Consider the following 27,883-nt stretch of genomic DNA (forward strand, 5'->3'; position numbering starts at 1 on the left):
GGGATCCGTGCTGGGGTGGAGGTTGGGGAGGGGGTCCCTGCTGGGGTGGAGGTTGGGGGTTGGGGGGGGTCCGTGCTGGGGTGGAGGTTGGGGAGGGGGTCCGTGCCGGGGCGGAGGTTGGGGGCGGGGTCCGTGCCGGGGTTGGGGGGGGTCCGTGCTGGGGTGGAGGTTGGGGAGGGGGTCCGTGCCGGGGTGGGTGATGGGAGGGCAAATGAGTTGGTCCACCTGGCCAGGTGCCAGCCTCCAACAGTTGGACCCATGCGGTCCATGCCACCTGGCTGGGGGGAGGAGGGGATATGGGCAATGATGACATGTCGTCGTTCCCCTCCCCCCCCACCAGGCCGTCATGTTTTCAGACCATCCAGCGATGTTGGCCGCCGTGGTGGCAGCCGCTCATGTCTATGTTGCCCTGGATGAGGAGGAGGAGGAGGAGCGTGCCAGAGAGGCGGCGCAGGCTGCCGCAGAGGGGCAGGCGGCAGCCGCCCAGGCTGGAGGGACACCTGACCGACAGGACGAGGAGGGGGAGGAGGACGTCGCGGCCCCACGGCAACGGAGGCACCCGAGGGCGCCCCGTGTGTACCGGCCCCGGCAGTCATACCAGGACCTCACGGACCGGGAATGCAGGAGGAGACTCCGGATGAGCCGGGAAACCGTGGCACACATCTGCCACCTGCTGGCACACCTGTCACCGCGTGGCACTGGCGGGGGACACCCTCTCCCCGTGTCCGTCAAGGTTACGGTGGCCCTGAACTTTTATGCAACGGGGTCATTCCAGGCACCGAGTGGGGACCTGTCCGGCATATCGCAGACATCGGTGCATCGGTGCATCCGGGCAGTGACAGATGCCCTATATGCCATGGCGCACCGCTACATCCGCTTCCCCGTGGACCGGGCCAGCCAAGATGCCCGGGCCGTGGGCTTCTCTGCCGTTGCCGGGTTCCCCATGGTCCAGTGGCGCGATCGATGGGATGCACGTCGCCGTGCGGCCACCTGCAGAGAACAGGGCCGTGTTCACTAATAGGAAGGGGACCTATTCAATGAACGTACAGGTGGCCTGCGACCACCGCATGATGATCCTGCACGTCTGCGCCCGTCACCCAGGCAGTGTACACGACTCATTCGTGTTGTCGCGGTCATCCATCCCCGGCATGTACGAGGGACGCCATCCCCGGCTGAGGGGCTGGTTGCTGGGCGACAGGGGCTACCCATTGCGATCGTGGCTGATGACGCCTATACGGAGGCCACGCAATGAGGCGGAGAACCGCTACAATGATGCCCATGTAGCGACAAGGGGAGTGATCGAGAGGTGCTTTGGCGTGCTGAAGATGCGTTTCAGGTGCCTGGACCTCTCTGGGGGCGCCCTCCAGTATCGGTCAGATAGGGTCGGCCGCATCATTGTGGTGTGCTGCGTCCTGCATAACATAGCCCAGCAGAGGGGCAATGTGCCGCAGGCAGAGGAGGGCGAAGTGGAGGAGCAGCAGGAAGAGGCCCAGTCCTCCCCAGATGAGGGGGATGGTGGCAATGGTCAGGGCAGACGGGGTAGACACAGGCGGGTGGCTGTCCACCGTTACCGGCTGGCCCAGCGGGCACAGGACAGACTGATAGACGCCCGCTTCACTGACTAGATGGGCGTGGGAATTGGGTAGTATGGCCACAGACCGCACACCATGACAACAGCCGACCACCCACACCCCCCACCCATCCACCCACCCAGCACCCTCACCCCCCTCCCCAACCCCACACACCCCACCCGCATGCACACCACCCCCCCCCCCAATTGCTGATCCACCTGCGGCACAACGGGCCGGGCTCACCCAGTTGCGGGTGGACGCGTGTCTATCGCAGGCCATGGAGGATGATGACAACCCGCCTCCGATGAGCTCCTGGCTCTACATCGTTGGACTATGTCTGACCCATGGCCACAGTACCACCATCCACCCGGACCATCCCTGCATGCGGCTGTGACACTGTAGCGCACGGTCCCGTCCTCTGCCCGGGGGATGTTGATGGCGGCCCAGGGGGAAGGGGGCAGACTCACCTGGGGCTGAGGTAAGACCACCCGTCACACACACACTTGCGCTCAACGTACATGATACGCCCGCACACTTTGGACAGAGCACAAAGGCAGCTTCGGTAGGTGTAACATTGACTTTAATAACCAAAGGAGTTCATGCACGTGCCCTAGCCCCTAAAACTCATCTGTGCCCTGCACCCGTGCCAACTTACTCAGTGTCTAATTGTTTGGCCTTACGGGCCCTTTGACTACGTCTACGTGGTTCCCCAGACGGTACAGCAGAACTGGAGGTGGACTCCTGTGATTCCTGCCCTCTGACACTGGATCCCTTTGGCGGCCGTTTCCTGGGGTGTCCTGGCCTAGATGGGCCAGGCTGCGGCCCGGGCGACTGGGATGGCGAGCTGCCAGCCTGTCCTGCCCGTTGCCCACCCGATGCACCTGGGACGGAAGGGGGGGAGTCCGAGGTGTCGCGGTGTACCGGGACCTCCCCTACAGAGGGAGCCGGGACGGACCACACCACCTCCTCCTCCCTCGGGGTGCCCGATGGCCCCCAGGCCTCTACATGGGTGGGGGATGCGAACGGACTGGCCATCCGACGCGCCCCCGACATCTGGCGCTGCCAGTCCTGGAGTCCCGTGCTGGTATCGACAGGGGTCTGCAGGTTTGCAGCCATGGAGCCCAGGGGGTTGTCGAACCCTGTCTGTGACAGTGCGACGCCGGCTCGCACATGGCCACTGGCGCCGATGCCCTCAGCGATGGCCTGCTGAGACTGGGCCATGGCCTGCAGAGACTGGGCCATGGCCTGCAGAGACTGGGCTATGGCCTGCTGAGACTGGGCTATGGCCTGCTGAGACTGGGCCATGGCCTGCTGAGACTGGGCCATGGCCTGCTGAGACTGGGCTATGGCATTGAGCGCCTCTGCCATCTGGCGCTGGCACTGGCTCATGGCCTCCTGTGAGAGGGCAGCCATTTCCTGGGCCACAGACGCCGCCTGCACGGAAGGCCCCAGGCCTCGCAAACCGTTCCCCATGTCTGACACCGTCGCACCCATTGCCTCCACCGCGGACGCCACCCGTGCGGTGTCAGCCTGGGTGGCACGCATGACCGGGACCACTCCCAGCTCCTGGACGCGGGTGGACTCCTCCACCTGCTACCGCAGCCGCCGCAAGCCACCCGTCACCCTATTCGCTCGTCTCCGTGTCGGTGGTTGCATCGGATCTATGTGTGGGTGTGGTAACTGCAGGAACCCGGGATCCATCTGGGCGGCAGATGTTCGCTTGGCCTGGGCTGCCCTCCGACCGCCCGGTCCCTCTGCTGCTCCTACCGCCACCTGCTGTACCGGGACGGCTGTGTTGTGCGCACCAGTGAGTGTACCAGACGCCTCATCACTAAAGTGCCCAACCGTGGTGAGTGTTTCTGCGATGGTGGAGGGTGTTGGTGACAGCAGTGGCGTTGTGTCGTGCTCTTCGTCCGACTCTGAGTCCATGGCACTTTGGGGTGGGGGTTCGTCTCCACCCATCCACTCTGAGTCACTGTCCGGTATTTCGTCTTCCCGGGTAGGGGTGTCCTGGGTAGTGCTGTCCCGGGTAGTGCTGTCCCGGGTAGTGCTGTCCCGGGTAGTGCTGTCCCGGGTAGGGGTGTCCTGGGTAGTGGTGTCCCGGGTAGGGGTGTCCTGGGTAGTGGTGTCCCGGGTAGGGGTGTCCTGGATAGTGGTGTCCTGGGTAGTGGTGTCCTGGCTCGGATGTGACGGGGGCCAGTGGCTGCCCCCCTCATCGCTGGGTGGTCGCCCCCGCACGTGACGGGGGTGTCGTCTCCCTGTTGCTCCAGGTCTCTCCGTCTCCCGTGGTGTGCGAGGGGCATCCTGCGGGCGTCGCATGCTGGAGGGTCCGGGTCTCTCCGTCTCCCGTGGTCTCCGAGGGGCATCCTGCGGGCGTCGCATGCTGGAGGGTCCGGGTCTCTCCGTCTCCCGTGGTCTCCGAGGGGCATCCTGCGGGTGTCGCATGCTGGAGGGTCAGGGTCTCTCCGTCTCCCGTGGTCTCCGAGGGGCATCCTGCGGGCGCCGCATGCTGGAGGGTGCGGGTCTCTCCGTCTCCTGTGGTCTCCGAGGGGCATCCTGCGGGCGGTGTGCATCTGCGGGGAGGGTTCCTGGACTTTTGGTCCTGCGATACACAATGAAGCATGCATGGTTAGACATCAGGCAGTGATCAGGTGATACGGGGGAGGGGGATATAGGGGAGGGGGGACATGGGGACGGGCTGTTGGTGGCTCACTTGCTCGTGGGGCCCCGACCTCTGCATCAGCAACCTCCCGGTCCTCAGGTCCGCCAGCCAGTTCCAGGGCCCTTTCCTCGTGTACGGTCAGTGGCCTCTCATCAGCGGGCCCTCCTCCAGTCCTCACATGCTCCCTATTGTTGTGTGCGCGCTTCTCCTGTGGGGGGGGGGGGTGGCAGGGGTAAAAGGCAACAGTGTTAGGCAGGTATATGAATGCACGCCATCGGTTGCGCGTGCATTGCAGAGGTTAAGGTTAGGGCTGGATTCACTTGGGGATATGGGGGATATGGGGGAGGGGGGATATGGGGGAGGGGGGATATGGGGGAGGGGGGATATGGGGGAGGGGGGGATATGGGGAGGGGGGATATGGGGGAGGGGGGTATGGGGGAGGGGGGATATGGGGGAGGGGGGATATGGGGGAGGGGGGGATATGGGGGATATGGGGAGGGGGGATATGGGGGAGGGGGATATGGGGGAGGGGGGATATGGGGGATATGGGGGAGGGGGATATGGGGAGGGGGATATGGGGGATATGGGGGAGGGGGATATGGGGGAGGGGGGATATGGGGAGGGGGGGTATGGGGGATGGGGGGATATGGGGAGGGGGGATATGGGGGATATGGGGGAGGGGGGATATGGGGGAGGGGGGAGGGGGGATATGGGGAGGGGGGATATGAGGGAGGGGGGATATGGGGGAGGGGGAGGGGGGATATGGGGAGGGGGGATATGGGGGATATGGGATATGGGGAGGGGGGGTATGGGGGAAGGGGGATATGGGGAGGGGGAGATATGGGGGAGGGGGGATATGGGGGAGGGGGAGATATGGGGGAGGGGGGATATGGGGGATATGGGAGGAGGGATATGGGGGAGGGGGGCATGGGGGAGGGGGGATATGGGGAGGGGGAGGGGGGATATGGGGGAGGGGGGATATGGGGAGGGGGGATATGGGGGAGGGGGGATATGGGGGAGGGGGGATATGGAGGAGGGGGGATATGGGGGAGGGGGGATATGGGGGAGGGGGGATATGGGGGAGGGGGGATATGGGGAGGGGGGATATGGGGGAGGGGGCTATGGGGGAGGGGGGATATGGAGGAGGGGGATATGGGGGATGGGGAGGGGGATATGGGGGAGGGGGGATATGGGGGAGGGGGGATATGGGGAGGGGGGATATGGGGGAGGGGGGATATGGGGGAGGGGAGATATGGGGAGGGGGGATATGGGGGAGGGGGGATATGGGGGAGGGGGGATATGGAGGAGGGGGATATGGGGGATGGGGAGGGGGGATATGGGGGACGGGGGATATGGGGGAGGGGGGATATGGGGGAGGGGGGATATGGGGGATATGGGGGAGGGGGGATATGGGGGAGGGGGGATATGGGGGATATGGGGGAGGGGGGATATGGGGAGGGGGGATATGGGGGAGGGGGGATATGGGGGAGGGGGGATATGGGGAGGGGGAGATATGGGGGATATGGGGAGGCTCACCCTGCCTGCTCTGACGAGGTCGTTTACCTTCTTGTGGCACTGGGTGCCTGTCCGTGGTGTTAGGGCCACAGCGGTGACGGCCTCTGCCACTTCCCTCCACAGACGCCGGCTGTGGCGTGGGGCAACACTGCGGCCGTGCCCGGGATACAGGGCGTCCCTCCTCTGCTCCACCGCGTCCAGGAGCCCCTCCACATCGCGTGACTCGAACCTCGGGGCTGAGCGACGGCTAGCCATCCAGTCGGGTGTTGCGGTCGGGTGTTCCGGTCGGGTGGGGGGGAGCTGCGCGGCCTTGTGAGCCGTCACGCCGTGCAGCGCGTATGACGCTGCACGGCGTGAACCATTGCGCAAGCGCGGATCCCGTTACGTCGCTGCTAGCCCATTTCGGGCCGGAGACTATCGGCCCATTTTTATGACGTGACGCAAGTGGGATTTGCGCCGTTTTTTGCGCCGATCGGCGGACTTTCCGCCGATAACGGAGAATTTCGCCCCTGAGGCTAACCTGACCAGACTATACTGCTAGCACATGGTAGATGTTTGTGTTGCTGATCACGGGCTCTGTCTCTCTCAGAGGCTGCATCCCGAATGAACGGGAAAACTAGTGCCTTCTGGCTATATAGTGGCCGTGTCCTGTCTTGTGATTGGCTGCTGTGTACTGTGTGTTGATTGGTCTTTCAGTGTGCCAGTCAGCGTCTGTCTCTGCACCATCATATACTTGTGTATATATTATGACACTGTTTTCAGGGACAGCCGGTGCTGATCATGGTCCTGCTGTTATCATTCACACCTCCTCTGGAATTTGCTCGAGTTTCTCCACTGATTCCATGACCACCTCTTCTGCCTTGAACCATCGTCCCATTTTGTCATTCAATCACTGCTGTCCTTCACCCGAGCACACACCTCTTCAGTTCTTTCCTCTCTCTAACCCCCCCCCCCCCCACACCCCCACCCCACCCCCCAATCCTTTCCCAGACTTCTTTGTGGATTAGAAACTGTTAAATCTCTTAACTTCTTCCACTTCTGATAAGAGTTCTCATCGGCCTGAAACTTTACTTTTGTTTCTCTCTCCACAGATGCTGCCTGGCCTGTAACGTTTCTGCCATTTTCATTTTTAATTTCAGATTTCCAGCATCCTCAGTATTTTGCTTACGAAGTTATTTGGTCCTCCGCAGGTTTTAAAACCCAAGTTTTTAGCTTTGGCAATCCTAAATACAAATATATTTCCTCTCTTATAGCCTGTGGTGGTATTCTCCATGCAGACAGCGGTTCTTTCAAATCACCAAACTGGCCGCAGAATTTTCCTGACAATAGTGAATGTACTTGGAGGATTATAACCCATGAAGGCAAACACCTTGAAATTACTTTTGACAAGAATTTCCAGATTCCAGACAGCACTGATAACTGTGGAACCAGCAATGTTAAGGTTAGTGCTGTAAATGTTTGTTTATTGGACTGAAGTGTTCAAAGATAATTAATTCAATCTCCCCCACCCATCCCCTTCACCATGTCCAGTCCCTAAATGTACCACCTACTCTTGCATTGAGCTGTAGAGACCCACAAGGTTCCAGGTCCAAGTTCTGGTTTGTGTTGATTTCACTAAATTCTGCCAGGATGGCAGTAGTGGTGCTTGTACTAACTAGTCTCAGCATTACAAGGAGAATGAAGCCTCAATTTTAACTTCAGACAAGCAATGAGTGTAGTGTTAGTGGAGTGAGGTGCAAGCTCATCCTGGCTCACCAACATCAGGCGCAGGACATTTTAACCATTAGGTATGATTTAATTACATCCAACATGATTTCAACATAAACCTAACAGCAATGGTGAGGCTGGGAGTGCCAATGCAGCAGGAGACCTCAACTGAGGATCGACACGGTGGTCTTTGGCAATCAGGTAATCAGAGCAGAGAACTGGCAAGCTGTTGGGAGATCCTACGTATCCTTGTGAAATCCAGTGAAGACAACTTTAAAACAATAAAAATAACTTAACGCCTCTGCCTTCTTCTTGGCCATGATGTGGAGATGCTGACGTTGGACTGGGGTGAGCACAGTAAGAAGTCTTACAACACCAGGTTAAAGTCCAACAGGTTTGTTTCAAACACTAGCTTTCGGAGCACTGCTCCTTCACCTGAGGAAGGAGCAGTGCTCTGAAAGCTAGTGTTTGAAACAAACCTGTTGGACTTTAACCTGGTGTTGTAAGACTTCTTACTGTCTTCTTGCCCAGTTGCTACTCCTCAACACTGGATCACCCTATGGCACCAACCTTACAACATGAAGCTATAATAGCACTGGAGTTTTATTGATGACATCAGACCTCAGTATTTGAATCTCATCAAAGGCCTGAAGATGATCAAAATGTACCTGCTAAAATGGCACACGACACACTGGAAAGATGGTGACTGGGAAATAACTCACTGCACCACCGCTTTCACCCCAACTAACCAAATCCCCCCCCCCCCCCCCCCGCCTCACCGCCCCCCCCCCTCCCCCCCAACCATTCACATCATCTGCACTGGGACTGTAAAATTGCCGGATATTTTTTAATCTAATCTTCACCCAGTTACCCCTGCTGGAAAGTACTCGTCAATATCAGGCTGAGGCACATGAAGTCATGGTTTGACTCCACTACCTCTTTGCCATGGTTTGTTTGTGATGTGTTGGGTGTTCTGGATCACATACAGGTCACCAACACTTTAAATAGTGCAACACTATTTTATTGAATCATTAACTGTTTAAGCATACTCAGACTGTGGGTTAATATGATACTAGCTTTAACTAAAGACATTTGCCTTGTCCTAACCAGTCGATGCACTCAGCACATGGTGAATGTCTGTGCTGTAGGCTGTGAGCTTTGTCCCCCTAGCTAGCTGCTACTCGAATGAGCGGGAACTCTGATGCCCCCTGTCTTTATAGTGCGTGTGCTCTCACTGGTGATTGGCTGCGGTGTTGTGTGTGTTGATTGGTCCCACTGTGTGTCCATCAGTGTGTGTCTGCACCATGATATACTGGTGTATATTATGACATCCCCCCTTTTATAAAAATTGTACCTACGTGGCAATAAATAGTGTACGGTGAATGTTCCTGACTACGTGTGTGCAAAATATTTACAGGACTATGTACATAAAAACTAAGCTATCTACATGGGAAGGTGCCTGGTGCAGAAAAACAGTGTGTCACAAGAATAATGAGATGAACACTATATACAAACCATTTGAACGATTAAACGGAAGAACAGAACAAATCAGTAAGTCCAGAAGTCCACAAAGTTCACAAATTAAGTCTCTGAGATGGGCGACGAATTCTGGTTGACCGCCTCAAGGGTGGGTCGGGAGCCGCCGGCTGAGGAGCGGGCTGGACTGCATCAGAGTGAGGAGGATTCAGAGTGACCGGAATCTCTGCATAGTCCAGATCAGGGTCAACAGGAGGGCGTGGCAATGGTGGAGGATCACGTAGCGAGCGCGGAACGAGATGAAGGGCACGTCGATTGCGGCGCAGAATGGAGCCATCCGGTAGACGAACCAGGAACGAGCGGGGAGCCACCTGCCGGAGAACCACGGCAGTTGCAGACCATCCACCATCCGGAAGATGGATACGGACATTGTCATCCGGCGCCAGAGCAGGGAGATCAGCTGCACGGGAGTCATGAGCTGCCTTGTGCAGTGCACGAGACAGTTGTATTCGTTGAAGGACCGGAACGTGGTTGAGGTCTGGGACATGAATGGACGGCACCGTCATCCTCAGGGTGCGACCCATGAGCAGCTTGGCTGGCGACAGGCCAGTGGACAGTGGGGCCGAGCGATAGGCCAGCAGAGCGAGGTAGAAATCGGACCCAGCATCGGCAGCCTTGCAGAGGAGCCGTTTGATTATGTGGACGCCCTTCTCCGCTTTGCCATTGGATTCGGGGTACAGGGGACTGGATGTCACAGTCACAAAGTTGTACCTCCTGGCAAAGTTGGACCATTCCTGGCTTGCAAAGCAGCGGCCATTGTCCGACATCACAGTGAGTGGGACGCCTTGTCGAGCAAAGGTGTCCTTACAGGCACGGATGACTGCAGACGATGTGATGTCGTGTACACGTACCACCTCCAGGTAGTTTGAAATGTAGTCTACAATCAAGACATAGTCCCTGCCCAGCGCGTGGAACAGGTCAATGCTGACCTTGGACCAAGGGGACGTGACCAACTCATGGGGCTGTAGGGTCTCACGTGGTTCGGCCAGCTGGAAGCGCTGACAAGTGGGGCAGTTGAGCACTGTATTGGCGATGTCGTCATTGATGCCGGGCCAGTACACAGCCTCTCTGGCCCATCGGCGGCACTTTTCCATGCCAAGATGGCGCTCGTGTAGCTGTTCCAAGATGACCTGGCGCATGCTGTGCGGGATGACAATGCGGTCCAGCTTCAGGAGAACACCATCGACTACCGCCAGATCGTCTCTGATGTTGTAGAACTGCGGACATTGGCCCTTGAGCCACCCGTCTGTTAGGTGGCGCATGACACACTGTAGCAAAAGGTCAGCCGCTGTCTCGCGGCTAATTTGGACGAGGCGTTCATCTGTGGCAGGTAGATTGGAGGCCACGAAGGCCACATGGGCGTCAACCTGACAGATGAATCCCGCTGGGTCACACGGAGTATTGACTGCCCTGGAGAGAGCCTCGGCAATGATTAGGTCTTTGCACGGGGTGTATGCCAGCTAGAAGTCGTATCGCCGGAGCTTGAGCAGAATATGCTGGAGGCGAGGCGTCATGTCGTTCAAGTCTTTCTGTATTATATTGACTAGCGGGCGATGGTCGGTCTCGACGGTGAATTGGGGAAGGCCGCACATAATCATGAAACTTGACGACACCGGTCAAAAGGCCCAGGCACTCCTTTTCTATCTGCGCGTAGCGCTGTTCCATGGGGGTCATGGCGCGTGACGCATATGCAACGGGGGCCCATGATGAGGCCTCATCGTGTTGCAGGAGCACTGCCCCAATGCCAGACTGGCTGGCATCGGTCAAAATCTTTGTCTCTTTTGCTGGATCAAACAAAGCTAAGACCGGGGCCGTGGTGTGTTTGGTTTTGAGTTCTCTCCATTCGTGCTCGTGGGCAGGGAACCATTGGAAGTCTGTCGTCTTCCTGACCAGGTTCCTGAGAGCCGTGGTATGAGAGCCGAGGTTAGGGATGAACTTCCCTAGGAAGTTGACCATGCCCAGAAATCGGAGGACCATCTTCTTGTCCTCTGGCGTTTTCATGGCTGTGATAGCAGCCACCTTGTCCGCTTCCGGCCGCACACCCAACTGGGAGATGTGGTCCCCTAGGAACTTGAGTTCCGTCTGACCAAAGGAGCATTTGGCTCTGTTGAGGCGTAGGCCCTGCTCCCGTATGTGTTTGAACACACGCTGGAGGCGACTGACATGCTCCTGCGGGGTGGTGGACCAAATGATTATGTCATCGGCATAGACACGAACACCTTCAATGCCTTCCATCATTTGTTCCATGATCCTGTGGAACACATCTGAAGCCGATATGATCCCAAACGGCATCCTGTTGTAACAATATCTGCCAAAGGGGGTGTTAAAGGTACACAGTTTCCTGCTGGATTTGTCGAGCTGGATTTGCCAGAAACTTTTCGAGGCATCAAGTTTGGTGAAGAGCTTGGCGCAGCCATCTCGCATGTGATCTCTTCGCGCTTGGGAATCGGATAATGCTCCCTCATGATATTGCGATTCAGATCCTTGGGAACAATGCAAATTCTCAGCTCGCCGGAAGGCTTTTTTACGCACACCATGGAACTGACCCAGTTGGTTGGTTCCGTAACTCTGGAGATCACTCCTTGGTCTTGGAGGTCCTGCAGCTGCTGCTTGAGGCGGTCCTTGAGGGGTGCTGGGACTCTGCGAGGTGCATGCACCACAGGCTTGGTGTTCTGTTTGAGTAGGATCTTGTAAGTATATGGGAGCGTGCCCATGTCTTCGAAGACGTCGCGGTGCTGGTCGATGATGGCGTTGAGTTGCGCCCTGAAGTCAGCGTCCTGGAAGGCAGACGTGACATCAGGCGAGAGAGAGTGAACTCTTTGAACGAGGTTCAGCAGCTTGCACACCTGTGCGCCAAGCAGGGAGTCCTTCGAGGAGCCCACAATCTCGAAAGGAAGGATGGCTTTCCTTGACTTGTGCGTCACTTCAAGTTGGCACGAGCCGGTAGCAGGAATGATGTTGCCATTGTAGTCCAATAGCTGGCAGGCCAATAGCAGGATGGCTGGTTTGACACGAAGGCTTTGGAAAGCAGACCACGCCATGAGATTGGCGGAGGCACCAGTGTCCAGGCGGAGTCGTATTTGGGACCGGTTGACTGTCAGGGTGGCACACCATTCATCGTCTGGATCGATGCTGTATACTGACAGCGGCTGGTGTCTTTGCTTCGGGGACAGCCTGTTTTTCGTTACAACACCGACTCGAAAAGGTGCCTTCGGGTCCTCGGTGTCACTGCTGTGTGGGAGGTCCGCATCGGACTCTGTGACCATGGGTTGAATTGCCCGAACGTTCCTGCGAGGCTGGCTGAAGCGATATGAATTGGCAGGCTGAGCTACTCGACAGAAGGCAGCATAGTGGCCAAGTCTTCCACATCGTAGCATTGTCAAGATTTTGCGGGGCATTGCCGCTTTAAGTAGGTGGAACCACAGTTCCCGCATGTCGTGATGTCAGCACATTCGTTGCGCCACCGCGCATGCGCGGTGCGGTCGTGCGTGGTGCGCGCATGCGCATTACGTTCCTCAACGTCGCCGTCCCCTCGTTTGGTGTGTACAAGCGCGGGAGTCTGCGAAAAGCGCACAAAATGGCCGCCCTCATGCAGGTTGAGGCCCTGGAGGTACCCAATCACTTGGACCCGTTCCGCCTCGTGGGGACCTTTCGCGTCGTTTCAGCCGCTTGTATATGGGAATATCGACTCGTGGCGTTTTCATGTAAGACACAGGTCTCGATGGCGGTCACTAGGGTGAGTTGCTTCACTTTGAGGAGCTGCTGGCGTAGGGGGTCTGACTGAACACCGAAAACGATCTGGTCGCGTATCATGGAGTCGGAGGTGGGCCCGTAGCTGCAAGATTGCGTAGGGATGCGGAGGTGCATGAGAAAGGTTTGGAAAGGTTCATCCTTACCCTGCAAACGCTGCTGGAACACGAAGCATTCAAAACTTTCATTCACCTCTACGCTGCAGTGAGTGTCAAACTTGAGGAGGACCGTCTTGAACGTCGTCTTATCGTCGTCATCTGCAAAGGTGAGAGAGTTGAAAATGTGGATGGCATGGTCCCCGGCCATGGAGAGGAGAAGAGCAATCTTTCTGGTGTCCGAGGCTCCCCCCCTGTCCATGGCTTTGAGGAAGAGCTGGAAGCGCTGTTTGAAAATCTTCCAGTTGGCTCCGAGGTTGCCGGCGATGCAGAGCGGCGGCGGCGGGCTGATGTTGTCCATGTTGCAGGATGACAGAATGCGGAAGGCAGATCACTTGCAGGTTCATCTAAGAAGTGCTAATATCCCACCACACCTGGTATCATGATGTGTTGGGTGTTCTGGATCACATACAGGTCACCAACACTTGAAATAGTGCAACACTATTTTTGTGAATCATTAATTGTTTAAACATACTCAGACTGTGGGTTAATACGATACTAGCTTTAACTAAAGACCTTTGCCTTGTCCTAACCAGTCGATGCACTCAGCACATGGTGAATGTCTGTGTTGCAAGCTGTGAGCTCTGTCTTCCTAGCTAGCTGCTACTCGAATGAGCGGGAACTCTGATGTTCCCTGTCTTTATAGTGCGTGTGCTCTCACTGGTGATTGGCTGCAGTGTTCATAGAATTTACAGTGCAGAAGGAGGCCATTCGGCCCATCGAGTCTGCACCGGCTCTTGGAAAGAGCACCCTACCCAAAGTCAACACCCCCACCCTATCCCCATAACCCAGTAACCCCACCCAACACTAAGGGCAATTTTGGACACTAAGGGCAATTTATCATGGCCAATCCACCTAACCTGCACATCTTTGGACTGTGGGAGGAAACCGGAGCACCCGGAGGAAACCCACGCACACACGGGGAGGATGTGCAGACTCCGCACAGACAGTGACCCAAGCCGGAATCGAACCTGGGACCCTGGAGCTGTGAAGCAATTGTGCTATCCACAAGGCTACCGTGCTGCGTGTTGTGTGTGTTGATTGGTCCCACTGTGTGTCCATCAGTGTGTGTCTGCACCATGATATACTGGTGTATATTATGACAGTTTGTACTTAAAACTTGAATTTCCTGGAACTGGAGAAAGTGCAATGCCTTATGAGAAGCTCTGGAATGAAGAAACTGGTCTTGTTGGAGTTTTTCGCCATTAAAACTGGACTCATCAATCGAGTTGGACGTCATTGCTGAATTTCCACCAATCCGGAAGGTTTCTGGGTCATTTCAGGGGGCATTTCCCAAGGTACCACGGAATTTCCCCTGTAAATTCTATGATAATTCTATGATTAATGCACTTGAAAGACATCAGCAAAACAGTGCCAGATAAGCCCCTTCAACATCCGCAAATAGACCCCAGGCCATTAGAAAGAGGAGCTGTAGTGCAGTGGCATTGTCACTGAATGAGGAATTCAGAAACCCAACGTAATCCTCTGGCAACTGGGTTCAAATCCCACGATCATCTAATGATGATCATGAAGCCATTGTCGATTGTGGTAAAAACCCATCTGGTTCACTAATGAATGCCATTAAGGAAGGAAATCTACAGTCCTTACCTGGCCTGGCCTACATCTGACCCCAAACCTGCAGCAATGTGGTTGACTCCTAAATGCCGTCTCAAGGAGCAATTAGGAATGGCCAATAAATGCTGGTCAGGCCAGCAACACCCAAATCCTATGTATGAATATAAAGAAAAATGAATAAAAGTAATTGATCCCATTGGAAAAACATGGTAGACAATTTGAACACAGCAAGGTTCCACAAACAACAGTATGATGATGACCAGATAATCTGTTTCAGTGATATTGGTTGAGGGACAAATGATCCTCTGACCACCTTCAAAATAATACCAAGGCGTATTTTTACTCTACCTGTTTAACATAATCTATTATCAGAAAGCTAGCACCTCCTGAGATAGCACCATTCCCTGAGTACTGCACTGAATTGACAACCTAGATTTTGCACTTGCATCTGTTCTGATCTTGGAAGAGATTAGTTCCATTTTGGGGGGAAATCTGAAAACCCAGGTATTTACTAAAAGAATAAAGCATAAGGGTTAAAACAACTGAATTTTCCTGCACAAAATTCAAAGAACATGAATTCTGTTATTATTCGATATTAACACAACCGATATTATTTGCTGAGTAATTCAAATCCCAGAGGAAAACATGTTTAACTGATCATAACTTGTTTTTATATTCTGAAAATGAGAAGAAACCTACTGATCCCAGGAGCTTCGAATTCTAATATCCTTCCACTCTACTGTGAAAATCCAAGAAAATTCAGAAACAAGCCTACTTTCTGAAACAAAGGGCAAAATTCTCCATCCCTCGTACCAGTTTTCTGATGTGGTGTGCCCCCGATGGCAGCGGGATTCTCAATCCCGCCAGCCAGCCAATTGGGTTTCCCATTGTGGGTAGCCCCACGCTGTCAGGAAATCCCTGGGCGAGGGTGTGTTGCTGGCACAACGGGGAATCCCGCCAGCGGAGAATCCAGCCCAAACACTTTCCTGGCTTCTGGACTCCTGCTTCAGATTTAGCACCTTCTCTCATTGCAAAGCTGGCCTCAGGACATTTTCCCCACACAGCCAATCCAACGCAGCACAACATATTTCCTTAACTATCTTTTTGTCCCTTTTTTCTCCAATTCCATTGTCCTCAGCACCTCTTGAACTCAACTTTTCCAAGATATAAAGATCTTTCATGTTTTCCGATTGCCTCCCCTTTCAGGTCCATTAAATGTTTACAATCTTCCTTTGTTTACTTATGAAGCCTTAGGAAGTTGTAAAAGTGTCATTGTCACAACTGAAATTCAACAGCTGAAAAGCCCAAGTCTCTATCTATCTCCTGATGCAAATTCCTAAACCCTACCTATTTATTTAAAAATCATTTCACCATGGCCTCTTATTACAAATGTATGCATTTAACACCTTTACCTCTTTTATCTCTCAACTCTTCCAGACATGTTGTCGCTCTCCGAGGAGGCGGTGATGTAGTTGTATTGTCCACGCCAGGATAATGCACTGGAGATCTGGGTTCAAATCTGAATTTGAATTCAGTAAAAAGTCGAATGATGACCACTGTCAATTGTGGTTCATTAGAACTATAGAACCACATCATTCCTACAGTGCAGAAGGAGGCCATTCAACCCATCGAGTCTGCACTGACCCTCTGAAAGAGCACCCTACCGAGGTCCACTCTCTTGCCCTATCCCCGCAACCCCATAACCCCACATCTTTGGATTTTGGGAGGAAATCGGAGCACCCGGAGGAAACCCACGTAGACACAAGGAGAAAGTGCAAACTCCACACAGACTGTAACCCAAGGCTGAAATTGAACCCAGATCCCTGGCGCTGTGATGCAGCAGTGCTAACCACGTTGCTACCATGCTGCCAATTCAGAATTTCATCAGCTTGCACTATGTATAATGTGGGAAAATAAACTTAGAAACATAGAAAATAGCAGGAGGTGACCATTTGGGCTTTGAGCCTGCTTTGCCATTCATTACAACCATGCTGATCATTCAACTCAATAACCTGTTCCCACCTTCCCCCCATATCTCTTGATCCCTTTCATCTCAAAAGCTATATCTAACTCCTCTTGAAAACATACAATATTTTCGCCTCAACTATTTTCTATGCTAGCGTATTTCACAGGCTCACCACTCAGTGGGTGAAGAAATTTATCCTCATCTCAGTCCGACATGGTCTATCCTGTATCCTCAGACTGTGACTCCTGATTCTGGATCTCCCACCATTGTAAACATCCTTCCTGCATCTGTTGTCATGGATTTGCCCAGCACACATAGAAATCTGCCTAATAACAGCAGTAACATGAATGTAAACAAGACATGATGGGATGTGATCTGCCCAGAAACAGTTGTCATGTGTCTGCCCAACAACAGGTGGAAATCTGCCTAGCAACAGCAATAGCCAGCATTGGAAAGGCATAATAAAATGTGATTTTAACTGTAATAAGGTCAGATGTCTAGATGAATGATATATAGTTTCCAGCACCCTCCGAGGCAGAGAGACCAAAACTGCACATAATACTCCCGGCGTGGTCTCGCCAAGGCCCTGTATAATTGCATCTACTCCTGTACTCAAATCCTCTCGCTATGAAGGGCAACATATCATTTGCCTTCTTTATCATGGTATACCTGTTTGCTTACCTTCAGCGTCTGGTGTACAAGGACACTCAGATTTCATTGCACATTCCCCTCACTCAATTTATAGACATTCAGATAATAAACTGCCTTCCTGTTTTTTCTACCAAAGTGGATAACCTCACATTTATCCACACAATACTGCATTTACCCACTCACTCAGCTTGCCCAAATTACACTGAAGCATCTCATGAAAAACAGCATATTATTAAAATGGTGAAAGATTGGATAACTCTGAGGGATCTGGGTGATTTAGCACATGAACCGCAAAAATTTAGTATGCAGGTACAGCATGTGATTAGGAAGGCAAATGGAAGCTTTATTGCAAGAGGAATGGAATATAAAATATGTTTTGCTAGAATAGTATCTTCTTCTTGGGCAGTCCCTCAGAGTTGAGTATGACTTACTTTCACTCTGGGGAGTTGGGTTCTGCTGTGGCTGAAAATTCCCATCCTGGATCTGCAGAGTCTGCCACAGGTTTGGTAGGTGGTGCTTGATGAGGTGGATGGGCGGGACACTGGATTCTGTGCACTCCTTCAGCACGGTAGCACAGTGGTCAGCACTGCGGCTTCACAACGCCAGGATCCCAGGTTCGATTCCAGGCTTGGGTCACTGTCTGTGCGAAGTCTGCATGTTCTCCCTGTGTCTGCGTGGGTTTCCTCCAGGTGCTCCGGTTTTCTCCCACAAGATCTGAAAGATGTGCTATCAGGTAATTTCGACATACTGAATTCTCCCTCCGTGTACCCGAACAGGCACCGGAATGGGGCGACTAGGGGCTTTTCACGGTAACTTCATTGCAATATAAACCTACTTGTGACAATAAAGATTATTATTATTATTATTATTTACACTTGGCTTCCGCGCCAGCGGTATAGGAATAGTATAGGATGTCGGTGGAATCACATCTGGAGTCCCAAGTAAAGAATTCTGTGTAAATCGCTCATATTAACATGTGGCCTAAATTAGTTTGTGCAAGGTTCTCAATTAGAAAATAAAGCACAGTTACTTCCATGCCATAATAGATGCAGGGTGTGCAATTAGGGAGATTAAAAACATTCAATCAGTCATCCATGAATTAATGTAAAGGAATGTTCAGGTGAAATAGTCACTCACACTCTCATGGTATGGGTATTCAAGTTAGTCCCCATGTATTGCAGCTTTATTGATTACAAATGTTGAAGAAATAAGGCACTTGCATTTTTTAAAAAAAATTCATTTGCAGTATGTGGGCGTCACTGGTTAGGCCAACATTAATTGAGCTGCCTTCTTGAACCCGCGTTTCAGAGCTGGTGCGGCAGCTGGAGACACTGTGGAGCATCCATGAGGTGGAGAGTGCCGTGGATAGCACGTATAGAGGGGTGGTCACAATGCAGGCTCAGACTCCACAGGCAGGAAGGGAATGGCTGATCACCATGCAGAGTAAGAGAGCAAGGCAGGCAGTGCAGGAATCTCCTGTGGCCATTCTCCTACAAAACAGAGGTACCGTTTTGGAAACTGTTAAGGGGAATGATCTCTCAGGGGAAAGCAGCAACAGCCAAATTTGTTGCACCATCGTTGGTTCTGCTGCAGAGGGAGGAGTAAATCGTGTGGGAATGCAATATTTATAGGGGATTCGATTGTAAGGGGAATAGATAGGCATTTCTGTGGCCACAAATGAGACTCCAGGATGGTATGTTGCCTCCCTGATGCTAGGGTCAAGGATGTCTCGGAGCGGTTACAGGATATTTTGGAGGGGGAGGGTGAACAGCTAGTGGTCGTGGTGCACACCGGTACCAACAACATAGGTAAAAAAAAAAAGGTATGAGCTCCTGAAAGCAGAATATCGGGAGTTGGGAAGAAAGTTGAGAAGTCGGACCTCAAATGTAGTGATCTCAGGATTACTACCATGTGCTAGTTAGAGTAGAAATAGTACGATGTTTCAGATGAATACGTGACTGATGAGATGATGTGAGGGGGGTGGGGAGTGGGGGGGTTCAGATTCTCGGGGCATTAGAAACGGTTCTGGGGGAGGGGGACCTGTACAAACTGTACCGGTTACACCTAGACAGGATCGGGACTGATGTCCTTGGGTGGGTGGGGGTGGGGGGTGGGAGGGGTGGGGGGTGGAGGAGGTACTTCCTCGTCAAGTTGGGGAGGGTTTAAACTAATATGGCAGAGGGATGGGAACCTATGTAAGGATTTAGAGGTATATCAAGAACAAGAGAAAAAGACAGAAAGGACATTCAGAAAAATGACAGGCAGAGAAATCAAGGGCCTGTATCAGACAATAACACTGTACAAAATAGTAGGGACAGGACACAGCATGTTAACAGGACTAGCCTTAAGGTTTTGTACCTGATTGTGTGAAGCATTCAAAATAAAATGGATGCATTAGTTGCATAGATAGATTTAAAGGGATATGATATAGTTGGGATTACAGCGACAAGGGTCCAAGGTGACCAAGGATGGGAACTAATCGTTGAGGGCTATTCAGTTTTTAGGAAGGACAGACAGAAAGGAAAAGGTGGTGGAGTTGCATTGTTGATTAAAGAAGATATTGATACAATATTGAGGAAAGATATTAGTACAGATGATGTGGAATTTGTCTGGGTCAAGTTGAGAAACATCAAGGGGCAAAAAAATATTCGTTGGGGTGGTGTACAGACCACCAAAATGTAATGGTAATGTTGGGAATAGCATTCGACAGGAAATCAGAGATGCAGTTTTGTTTATTCGTTCATGGGATGTGGGCATCGCAGGGCTGCGCCAGCATTTATTGCCCATCCCTAAATGCCCTTGAGAGAGCAGTTAAGAGTCAACCATATTGCTGTGGGTCTGGAGTCACGTGTAGGCCAGACCAGGTAAAGATGGCAGATTTCCTTCCCTAAAGGACTCTAGTGAACCAGATGGGTCTTTATGACAATCAATAATGGTTTCATGGTCATCATTCGACTTTAAATTCCAGATTTGTTTTAAATTCAGTTCATGTGATGAAGGAACATCCGTGATTACAGCTGACTTTAATCTGCGTACAGATTGGGTGACTCAAATTAGTCACAGTACAATTTGATGTGTATGGGATGGTTTTCTGGACCAATATGTTGAGGAAGCAACAAGGGAACAGGCCATCTTGGACTGGGTGTTGTGCAATGAGAAAGGATTAGTTGACAATCTAGTTGTGAGAGAACCCTTGTTGATAGTGACCATATTATGGTAGAATTCTTTATCAAGGTGGATAATGAGGTAGTGATTTTGAGACCAAGGTCCTGAACCTCAATAAAGGTAACTATGATGGTATGAGGCATGAGTTGGCTATGATGGATTGGGAAACATTACTGAAATTAAGGACAGCGGACAGGCAATGACAGGCATTCAAGGAACAAATTTGTGAACTCCAAAAGTTGTTCATTCCTATTTGGCGTATGAGAAGAAAAGGAAGTGTGGCCAAAATTAGAGACAGTATTAGATTCAAAGAAGAGGCATACAAATTACAAAAGCAATATACCTGAGGCTTGAGAACTGTTCAGCAAAGGCAGACCAAGGGATTGATTAAGAAGGGGAAAATACAATTTAAAAGTAAAATAGCAGGGACCATAAAACAGACTTTAAAAGTTTCTGTGGGTATGTAAAGAGAATAGGACTGATAAAAACTAATGTAAGCCCCTTTCAGTCAGAAACGGGGGAACTCATAACAGCAAACAAAAAATGGCTGAGGAGCTAAATTCGTACTTTGCTTCTGTCTTCACAAAGGAAGACATGAATAATGTACCGGAAGTTCTAAGAAGCAGAGGTTTTAGTGAGGCGTTGAAGGAAATTAGTATTAATAAAGAAATGGTTTTGATGAAATTAATGGGATTGAAGGCGGACAAATCTCCAGGGCCCAATAATCTTCATTCCAGATTACTAAAGAAAGTGGCCCTTGAAATAATAGATCCATTGGTGATCATTTTCCAAAATACTTTGGATTCTGCAATGGTTCCTACAGATTGGAGGGTAGCAAATGTAACCCCGCTATTCAGAAAGGGAGTTAGAGTGAAAACAGGGAACTATAGAGCGTTGAGCCTAATGTTGATAGTAGGGAAGTTGCTGGTGTCCATTATCAAGGATTTCGTAGCACAGCATTTGAAAAGCAGTGGTGGAATCAGATAAAGTCAGCATGGATTTACGAAAGGAAAATTACGCTTGACAGATCTATTGGAATTTTTTTAAGATGTAGCCAGTAGAGTTGACCAGGGAGAACTGGTGGATGTGGTTTATTTAGACTTTCAGAAGGCTTTTGATAAGGTTAGCAGATTAATATGTAAAGTAAATGCACATGGTATTACGGGTAATGCTTTGCGATAGATAGAAAGCTGGTTAGCAGAGAGGTAGCAAAAATTTGGAATAAATGGGTCTTTTTCTGATTGGCATGCAGTGACTAGTGGGGTACCGCAGGGATCTGTGCTAGGACCCCAACGATTCACATTCTATATTCATGAGTTGATGAGGAACTAAATGTATTATCTCCAAATTAGCAGATGATATAAAGTTGGGTGGGAGGATGAGCTGTGAGGAGGATGCAGGGATGATTCAGCGGGATTTGGACAGGCTGAGTGAGTGGGCACGTGTGTGGCAGATGCAGTAAAATGTGGATAAATGTGAGGTTATCCACTTTGGTAGCAAAAATAGGAAGGCAGATTATTATTTGAATGGGTGTAAATTGAGAGATGTGGATACTCAACGAGACCTTGGTGTCCTCGTGCATCAGTCGCTGAAAGTAAGCTCGCAAATACAGCAGACCGTAATTAAGGTAAATGGTCTGTTGGCCTTCATAGGGAGAGGATTTGAGTACAGCAATAGAAATATTTTATTGCAATTGTATAGGGCATTGGTGAGGCCACACCTGGAGTATTGTGTGCAGATTTGGTGTCCTTATCTGAGGAAGGATGTTCTTGCTGTGGAGGGGGTGCAGGGAAGGTTTACAAGACTAATTCCTGGGATGGTGGGACTAGAAAAGCACTTGCAGGAGGACTGGATTAATAAAGGAACGTCTATTATCGGCACGATGAATGTTCATTTAGTATTTCAAAATTGAAGCCTGGAGTTAGTTCTGTAGCTCTAACACTTGTGTCTTTAAAGTTGAGGTGATTAATGCACTATCCGGATGTGAATGCAGTTATGAAATAAAAATTGCGAAATAAAATGTTGGATTGCTGGATGCTCTCAATCACAAAGCTCTGAAATTGTTAAGTTCAAACACAGAATGTTCTGATTAAGCGGATGAAGCATGACAATATCCAACTAGGCTTTATTTAAGAGTGTAGTACATGTTTCCTGAGGGCATTGCACAGAGTGGGTGGCACGGTATCACAGTGGTTAGCACTGTAGCTTCACAGCAGCAGGGACCCTGGTTCGGTTACCGGCTTGGGTCACTGTCTGTGCGGAGTCTGCACATTCTCCCCATGTCTGCGTGGGTTTCCTCCGGCTGCTCCGGTTTTCTCCCACAAGTCCCGAAAGACCTGCTTGTTAGGTGAATTGGACATTCTGAATTCTCCCTCCGTGTACCCGAACAGGCGCCAGAGTGTGGCGACTCGGGGCTTTTCACAGTAACTTCATTGCAGTGTTAATGTAAGCCTACTTGTGACACTAATAAAGATTATTATTATTAACTGTGACCAGTAAAAAGGAAATAGCCCCCCAGATGTGCAGTTTGTTTATTTGATTTAGAGCCATTTTCGCACCAATCATATTAATATGTGCAAATTTCCTTCAAATTAATTTTGGCAAATTTAGCAGCATAAAAACACATCAAAACAAGTAATCAATCAGAAACTAAAGAAAATTCAGAACATATATCATCTGCCTTCTTTCAGCCTTTTTAAAATCTTAATGTTATGGCAGAAGGAGGTCATTCGACCCATTAAGTCTGCTCTGACCCTCTGAAAGAGCACCCTATCTAGGCCCACTCCCCTGCCCTAACCCCTTAATCCCAGTTAACCTGCACATCTTTCACACTCAGGGGCGGTTTAACCTGGCCAATCCACCTAACCTGCACACATTTGGACTATGGGAGGGAACCGGAGCACCAGAAAAAAAACCACACAGACACTGGGGAAATGTGCAAGTTCCACACAGACAGTCACCCAAGGTTGGAATTGAACCTGGGTCCCATGGGCTCTGAGGCAACAGTGCTGACCACTGTGCCACCATGCCACCCACTGTGCTACCCATCCATGAGTGTCTGCGTCAGAGGTGCTTCTGGATCGCACTCTAGCTGCCCCTCTATCCCATGAAGGAGTACCCGTAGGGAAGAGAATTGGCAGGAGAGCACAGGCCAGGGCCCTCACACAGAGGAACCTGGGGTTGTCCAGCCCATTTGAGACCCACCTCCCTCTGAGCAACACACCTCCAGCTCTGGACATTGAGGAGGGTAGCACTGCAACACCCGTGCTGCCTGAAAAATTAGGCCAGGACCCTCAATGCCCAGACCCCCCAGGGAACATCTGCCAGATACTGTCAGATAACAGGTTGGAAGGCAGCAGACTGCCTCAACCTCAGCTCTTTTTCTTTTTTCGTTCTTAGGATATGGGCATCGCTGGCTGGCCAGCATTTGTTCCCCATCCCTAATTCTCATTGAACCTAGTGGCTTGCTAGGCTATTTCAGAGGGGGGCAATTAAGAATCAACCGCGTTTTTGTGCCTGGAGTCATATGTAAGCTAGACCAGGTAAGGACAGCAGATTTCCTTTCCTGAAGGACATTAGTGAACGACAATGGTTTCATAGTTACCATTATACTTTAAATTCCAGATTGTTTTAATTGAATTCAAATTTCACCATCTGCCATGGTGGGATTCGAACCGTGGACCCCAGAGCATTATCCTGGGTCACTGGATTACTAGTTTAGTTCAGTGACAGTACCACCACACCACACCACCGCCTCCCCATCCAGAGGGGCTGCAATGAGAGGCCTAAGCATTGATGTGCAGCTCTGGATGCTGGGGATACACTTAGACACAGTGGGAGGGTGAGGAAGAGTAAGAAACAGTTAGCACCTAGTGGGCATGGGTGAACTTAGGCACGAGTTAAGATAGATCACCAAGGTAATATAGCACCTGCATCCACCAGCTGATCCTCCTCCCTGCCATTTCATGGTGCCATCCTCACCAAACACCCACTCCTACTCGGCACTTCATCCCTGTGCGGTATGAGAATGGCAGCGCTACGTCTCTCCCACCTCCCACACTGACAATCATTGAAGATGTGCTGCTGTTGGCAGTAGCCCACTGCCCCCCCTCCCCCCCCCAACATCACCGCTTAGGCCACTCAATGCAGCCCCTCTCCTCCATTGATGAGGAGACCATGGGCTGACAACGTGTAGAGAGGTTGACCCCCCGGAGGTTAGTTGGAGGAACACACTAGGGCTCCTGACCTCGAAGGGAGCTGCAGCAGATGAGAGTCCATCCTGCATCCTGCATCTCTGAACCTCATGATAATCCTACTCATTAGCAGGACACATGTAGCTCCCTGCAAGCATCAGACATATAACTGAGGATGAGAGGAGCTTCACTCTCTCCTCAATGCAAGTCATCATTATTCTCCCGCAGAGTCCGCCAATGGCTTTCACGCCCTGCCCATGGTATCGTACACCATGACGTGAACCTTCCTCCGATGAGATGTCACACCCCACGGCGAGAGAGGCTTCTCACTCCCTAGGCTTGCTCATCTTAATTCGAAAGACTATGAGGATGTCTCTAGCTCGTCGGCCGATGCGGGCCCTGGCCATGGCCCATGGTCCTTCCTTCTCCTCCACTGGTTTCGCCTTGCTGCCTCCTTGATCCCCTCATCAGAGGAGATGCGGTGTTCCTCCATCTCCTCCTGGACCAGCTGGTTTCCCCTCTGCAGCTCTAAGTTGCCCAGAGCGCAGCAGACCACAATTATGCATGATGCCCTCTGATCGCTGAATTCAGGGCACCCCCCCAAACGGTCCAGGCACTGAGCTGTATCTTGAGCAGTCCATTCACCTGCTTCACCAGCACGCATGTTGAAGCATGAGACTCTCCGTAGAGACTCTCCGCAGGTGTTAGTAGCCTCCGTACTGGCGTAATAGGCCACCTGCTGAGTGGGTACCACCTGTGCCCAAGGATCCATCCCTTCAGCTGCTGCTCTCCCTCAAATACATCTGGGATCTGAGAGCACCCTAAGAACTAACTGTTGTGGATGGTCCCCGGGCACAGCTGCATGATGCGCATTGTGTGATCACAAACGAGTTGGACTTTGAGGGTGTGGTTTCCCTTGCGGATCATGAATGGTGGCGTATGATGCCATGGAGGCCACAGGGCTATGTGGGTACAATCTATCAAACCGTCACCCTGGGGCATAACAGTTAAGTGGGCAAAGCCCTGGCTCACCTTACTTTACGAAGCCTCCCCTTTCGCACAACCACACCTCTACTGTTGTCCCTCTCAACTCCATCATGATGAGGTGCCTGGAACATCGAGAGTCTCAGTGACACTCTTTCCCTGACCATTCCCCAACCCTGACCCAAACCTTGCTCTAGGTGTCAGGGCAGTTGAGTGAATGCATGGGACCAGCAGCTACATCCATAAGGTGAACCTCAGAAATGTCCCCTCTCATGATCTTGAACGGGATGAGTGATGATAGACTTTACCATGAAGGTAAACACATTGGGGTACACATCAGTGTAATCTGTCTAATGCTAACACTTGTATGTAGAGATCAATGCTTGGGGATAATGCTTCCAAAGGGTTAAGGGCTTGGCTCCAATCCGTAGAACTGATGTGTAGGTCTGCAGGTTCAATTGGCACATTGAGTAGTCAATGATGGGTGAGGTAGTAAATCGGGAAAAATTACTGAATCTTGTGGCTGACGAGGCACAGCTGATTAGAGTGAAGCCTGCAATTAGCATGACAAGCACATACCTCGAGGGCACCCTCATTCTTCCAGTTCACAGCCCAACACACTAATTCTTGACAGCCAAACTTCCCTGACAAATGGTTTTGAAATTTCATACAGCTTAACCCCTTTGTCCTCACAGTATTGGCTGAGTGGGATTCTACTCACATGGCAGTTATGCTCTCATAAGGGAAAAGGTTTTCATTTCTCATGAGCAGGGATGCAACCCATTCATGCGTCCCCATTTTGCCCTTGCAGCCAGGCCACTCATGGAACCCCACCCAAGAAGCTCACATTCGCTCCCAGTGCTGAGTCTCTGTATTAACCTCTCATCCACTTTCCAGCTCAACTAAGAATGGGCACTGCCTCAGCTGCAATTTGAGCACAAGCCCAGTAAGGAGGGCCATGCCAGCCTCCAGACCCCCTTAAAATAAGAGGTGCCCCGAAATAAAAGGAAGATAAGGCTTGCTAGCAACACCAACCTCGAGATTACAAGGTAAACCCCAGTCCCAGCCTGAGTTGAACCTCTCTGTCCTCCCCGTGTTCTCTCTGGTGCACCCTGAGCAGTGAACACCCTGGAGATTTATGGCTGCCTGAACGCTTGTTTTTGAAAACTCACCACTATTCTTAGAAGTCCCCTTATACCAAAAAAGGCCGACATTCTAAATGGTGATCAGGGATTCTCACTCCCTGACTCCGATGCAGGCTTCAGTGGGTGCTATTCAGGTCAAACTATGTTTTCAAGTTATCGCCCGGTATAATCCATACCTTCACCGAAGATTTCATCCACTTACCACTTAGACGCATCGATACTGGGTCCCGCATTGCTAAGTAAATAAAGTAGACTTTGGAATAACCACTATTTCAGGTTAAATTAAGTTATTTTATTATTATATTTTTTCTTTTAAAAGCTGCAGGTACTGTCTTTACAGAAAGGTAAAAAGATCTTGCTTCTGGGTCCTTCTGGTTGGTTGAAGGGACCTTCAGGCCCAACTTGACAATCAATCTTCTTTTTAAAATCTGGGGCTTGAATCCTGCCCCCGACGTGTCCTGATGTCTCCGCCACCAGAGATTTGGCATGGGCGGGAATCGTGCTGCCCGGTCGGCGGGGGCGGGAATCGCGCCGCGCCGGTCGGCGGGCCCACCCCCGACAATTCTCCGGCCCGCGATGGGCCGAAGTCCCGCTGCTGGAATGCCTGTCCCGCCAGCGTGGATTAAATCACCTTTTGAACAGTGGGACAAGGCGGCGCGGGCAGGCTCTGGGGTCCTGAGGATTGTGCGGGGTGATCTGGCCCTGGGGGATGCCCCCACGGTGGCCTGGCCCGCGATCGGGGCCCACCGGTGGGCCTGTGCCGTGGGGGCACTCTTTTTCTTCCGCCTTCGCCATGGTCTCCACTGTGGCAGAGGCGGAAGATCCCCGCATGCGCGGGGATGGCGCCAGCAGCCGCTGACGCTCCCACGCATGCGTCGCCCGCCAAAGGCCTTCCCCGCCAGCCGGCGAAGTGCAAACCACTCCGGCGCGGGCCAAGCCCCTCAAGTTGAGGGCTTGGCCTCCGCACCTTTGGGGCGGCCCGACGCCAGAGTGGTTCCCGCCACTCCATTACGCCGGAACCCCCCACCCCGCCGGGTAGGGGAGAATCCCGCCCCTGGTCTTCTTTAGATGTATTCGCTGGTTAACTCGGTTGCTGTGTCATATCTTTCCCATGTACCTAGCTGTGAGTGCTAGCTCTGCTGGCTATCTCTGAGCTGACTCTGCCTCCTCTTTAAATTCTATCTTCCTTAGATGTATTAGCTATTTTAGCTCGGCTGCTTTGCCCTCTCCCCTTTCCCATGGCCGAGCTGACTGTAATCTGACTCTGAGCTGCTTCTCTTCTCTGCTTCTCTCTCTCTCCCTCTGAGT

General features: G+C 51.7%; 1 protein-coding gene across 1 annotated transcript in view; it reads left to right on the plus strand.

The window, feature by feature from the left end:
- cubn (cubilin (intrinsic factor-cobalamin receptor)) overlaps window positions 1-27,883 on the plus strand; it is a 604,171-nt gene that overhangs the window by 439,037 nt on the left and 137,251 nt on the right. The window contains exon 47 of the mRNA XM_072510233.1: window positions 7,002-7,189. Coding sequence (XP_072366334.1) covers window positions 7,002-7,189 — 188 coding nt within the window. The remainder of the gene's footprint in view (window positions 1-7,001; window positions 7,190-27,883) is intronic.

The sequence above is a fragment of the Scyliorhinus torazame genome, chromosome 6 (assembly GCF_047496885.1).
Source record: "Scyliorhinus torazame isolate Kashiwa2021f chromosome 6, sScyTor2.1, whole genome shotgun sequence".
Classification (NCBI taxonomy): domain Eukaryota; kingdom Metazoa; phylum Chordata; class Chondrichthyes; order Carcharhiniformes; family Scyliorhinidae; genus Scyliorhinus; species Scyliorhinus torazame.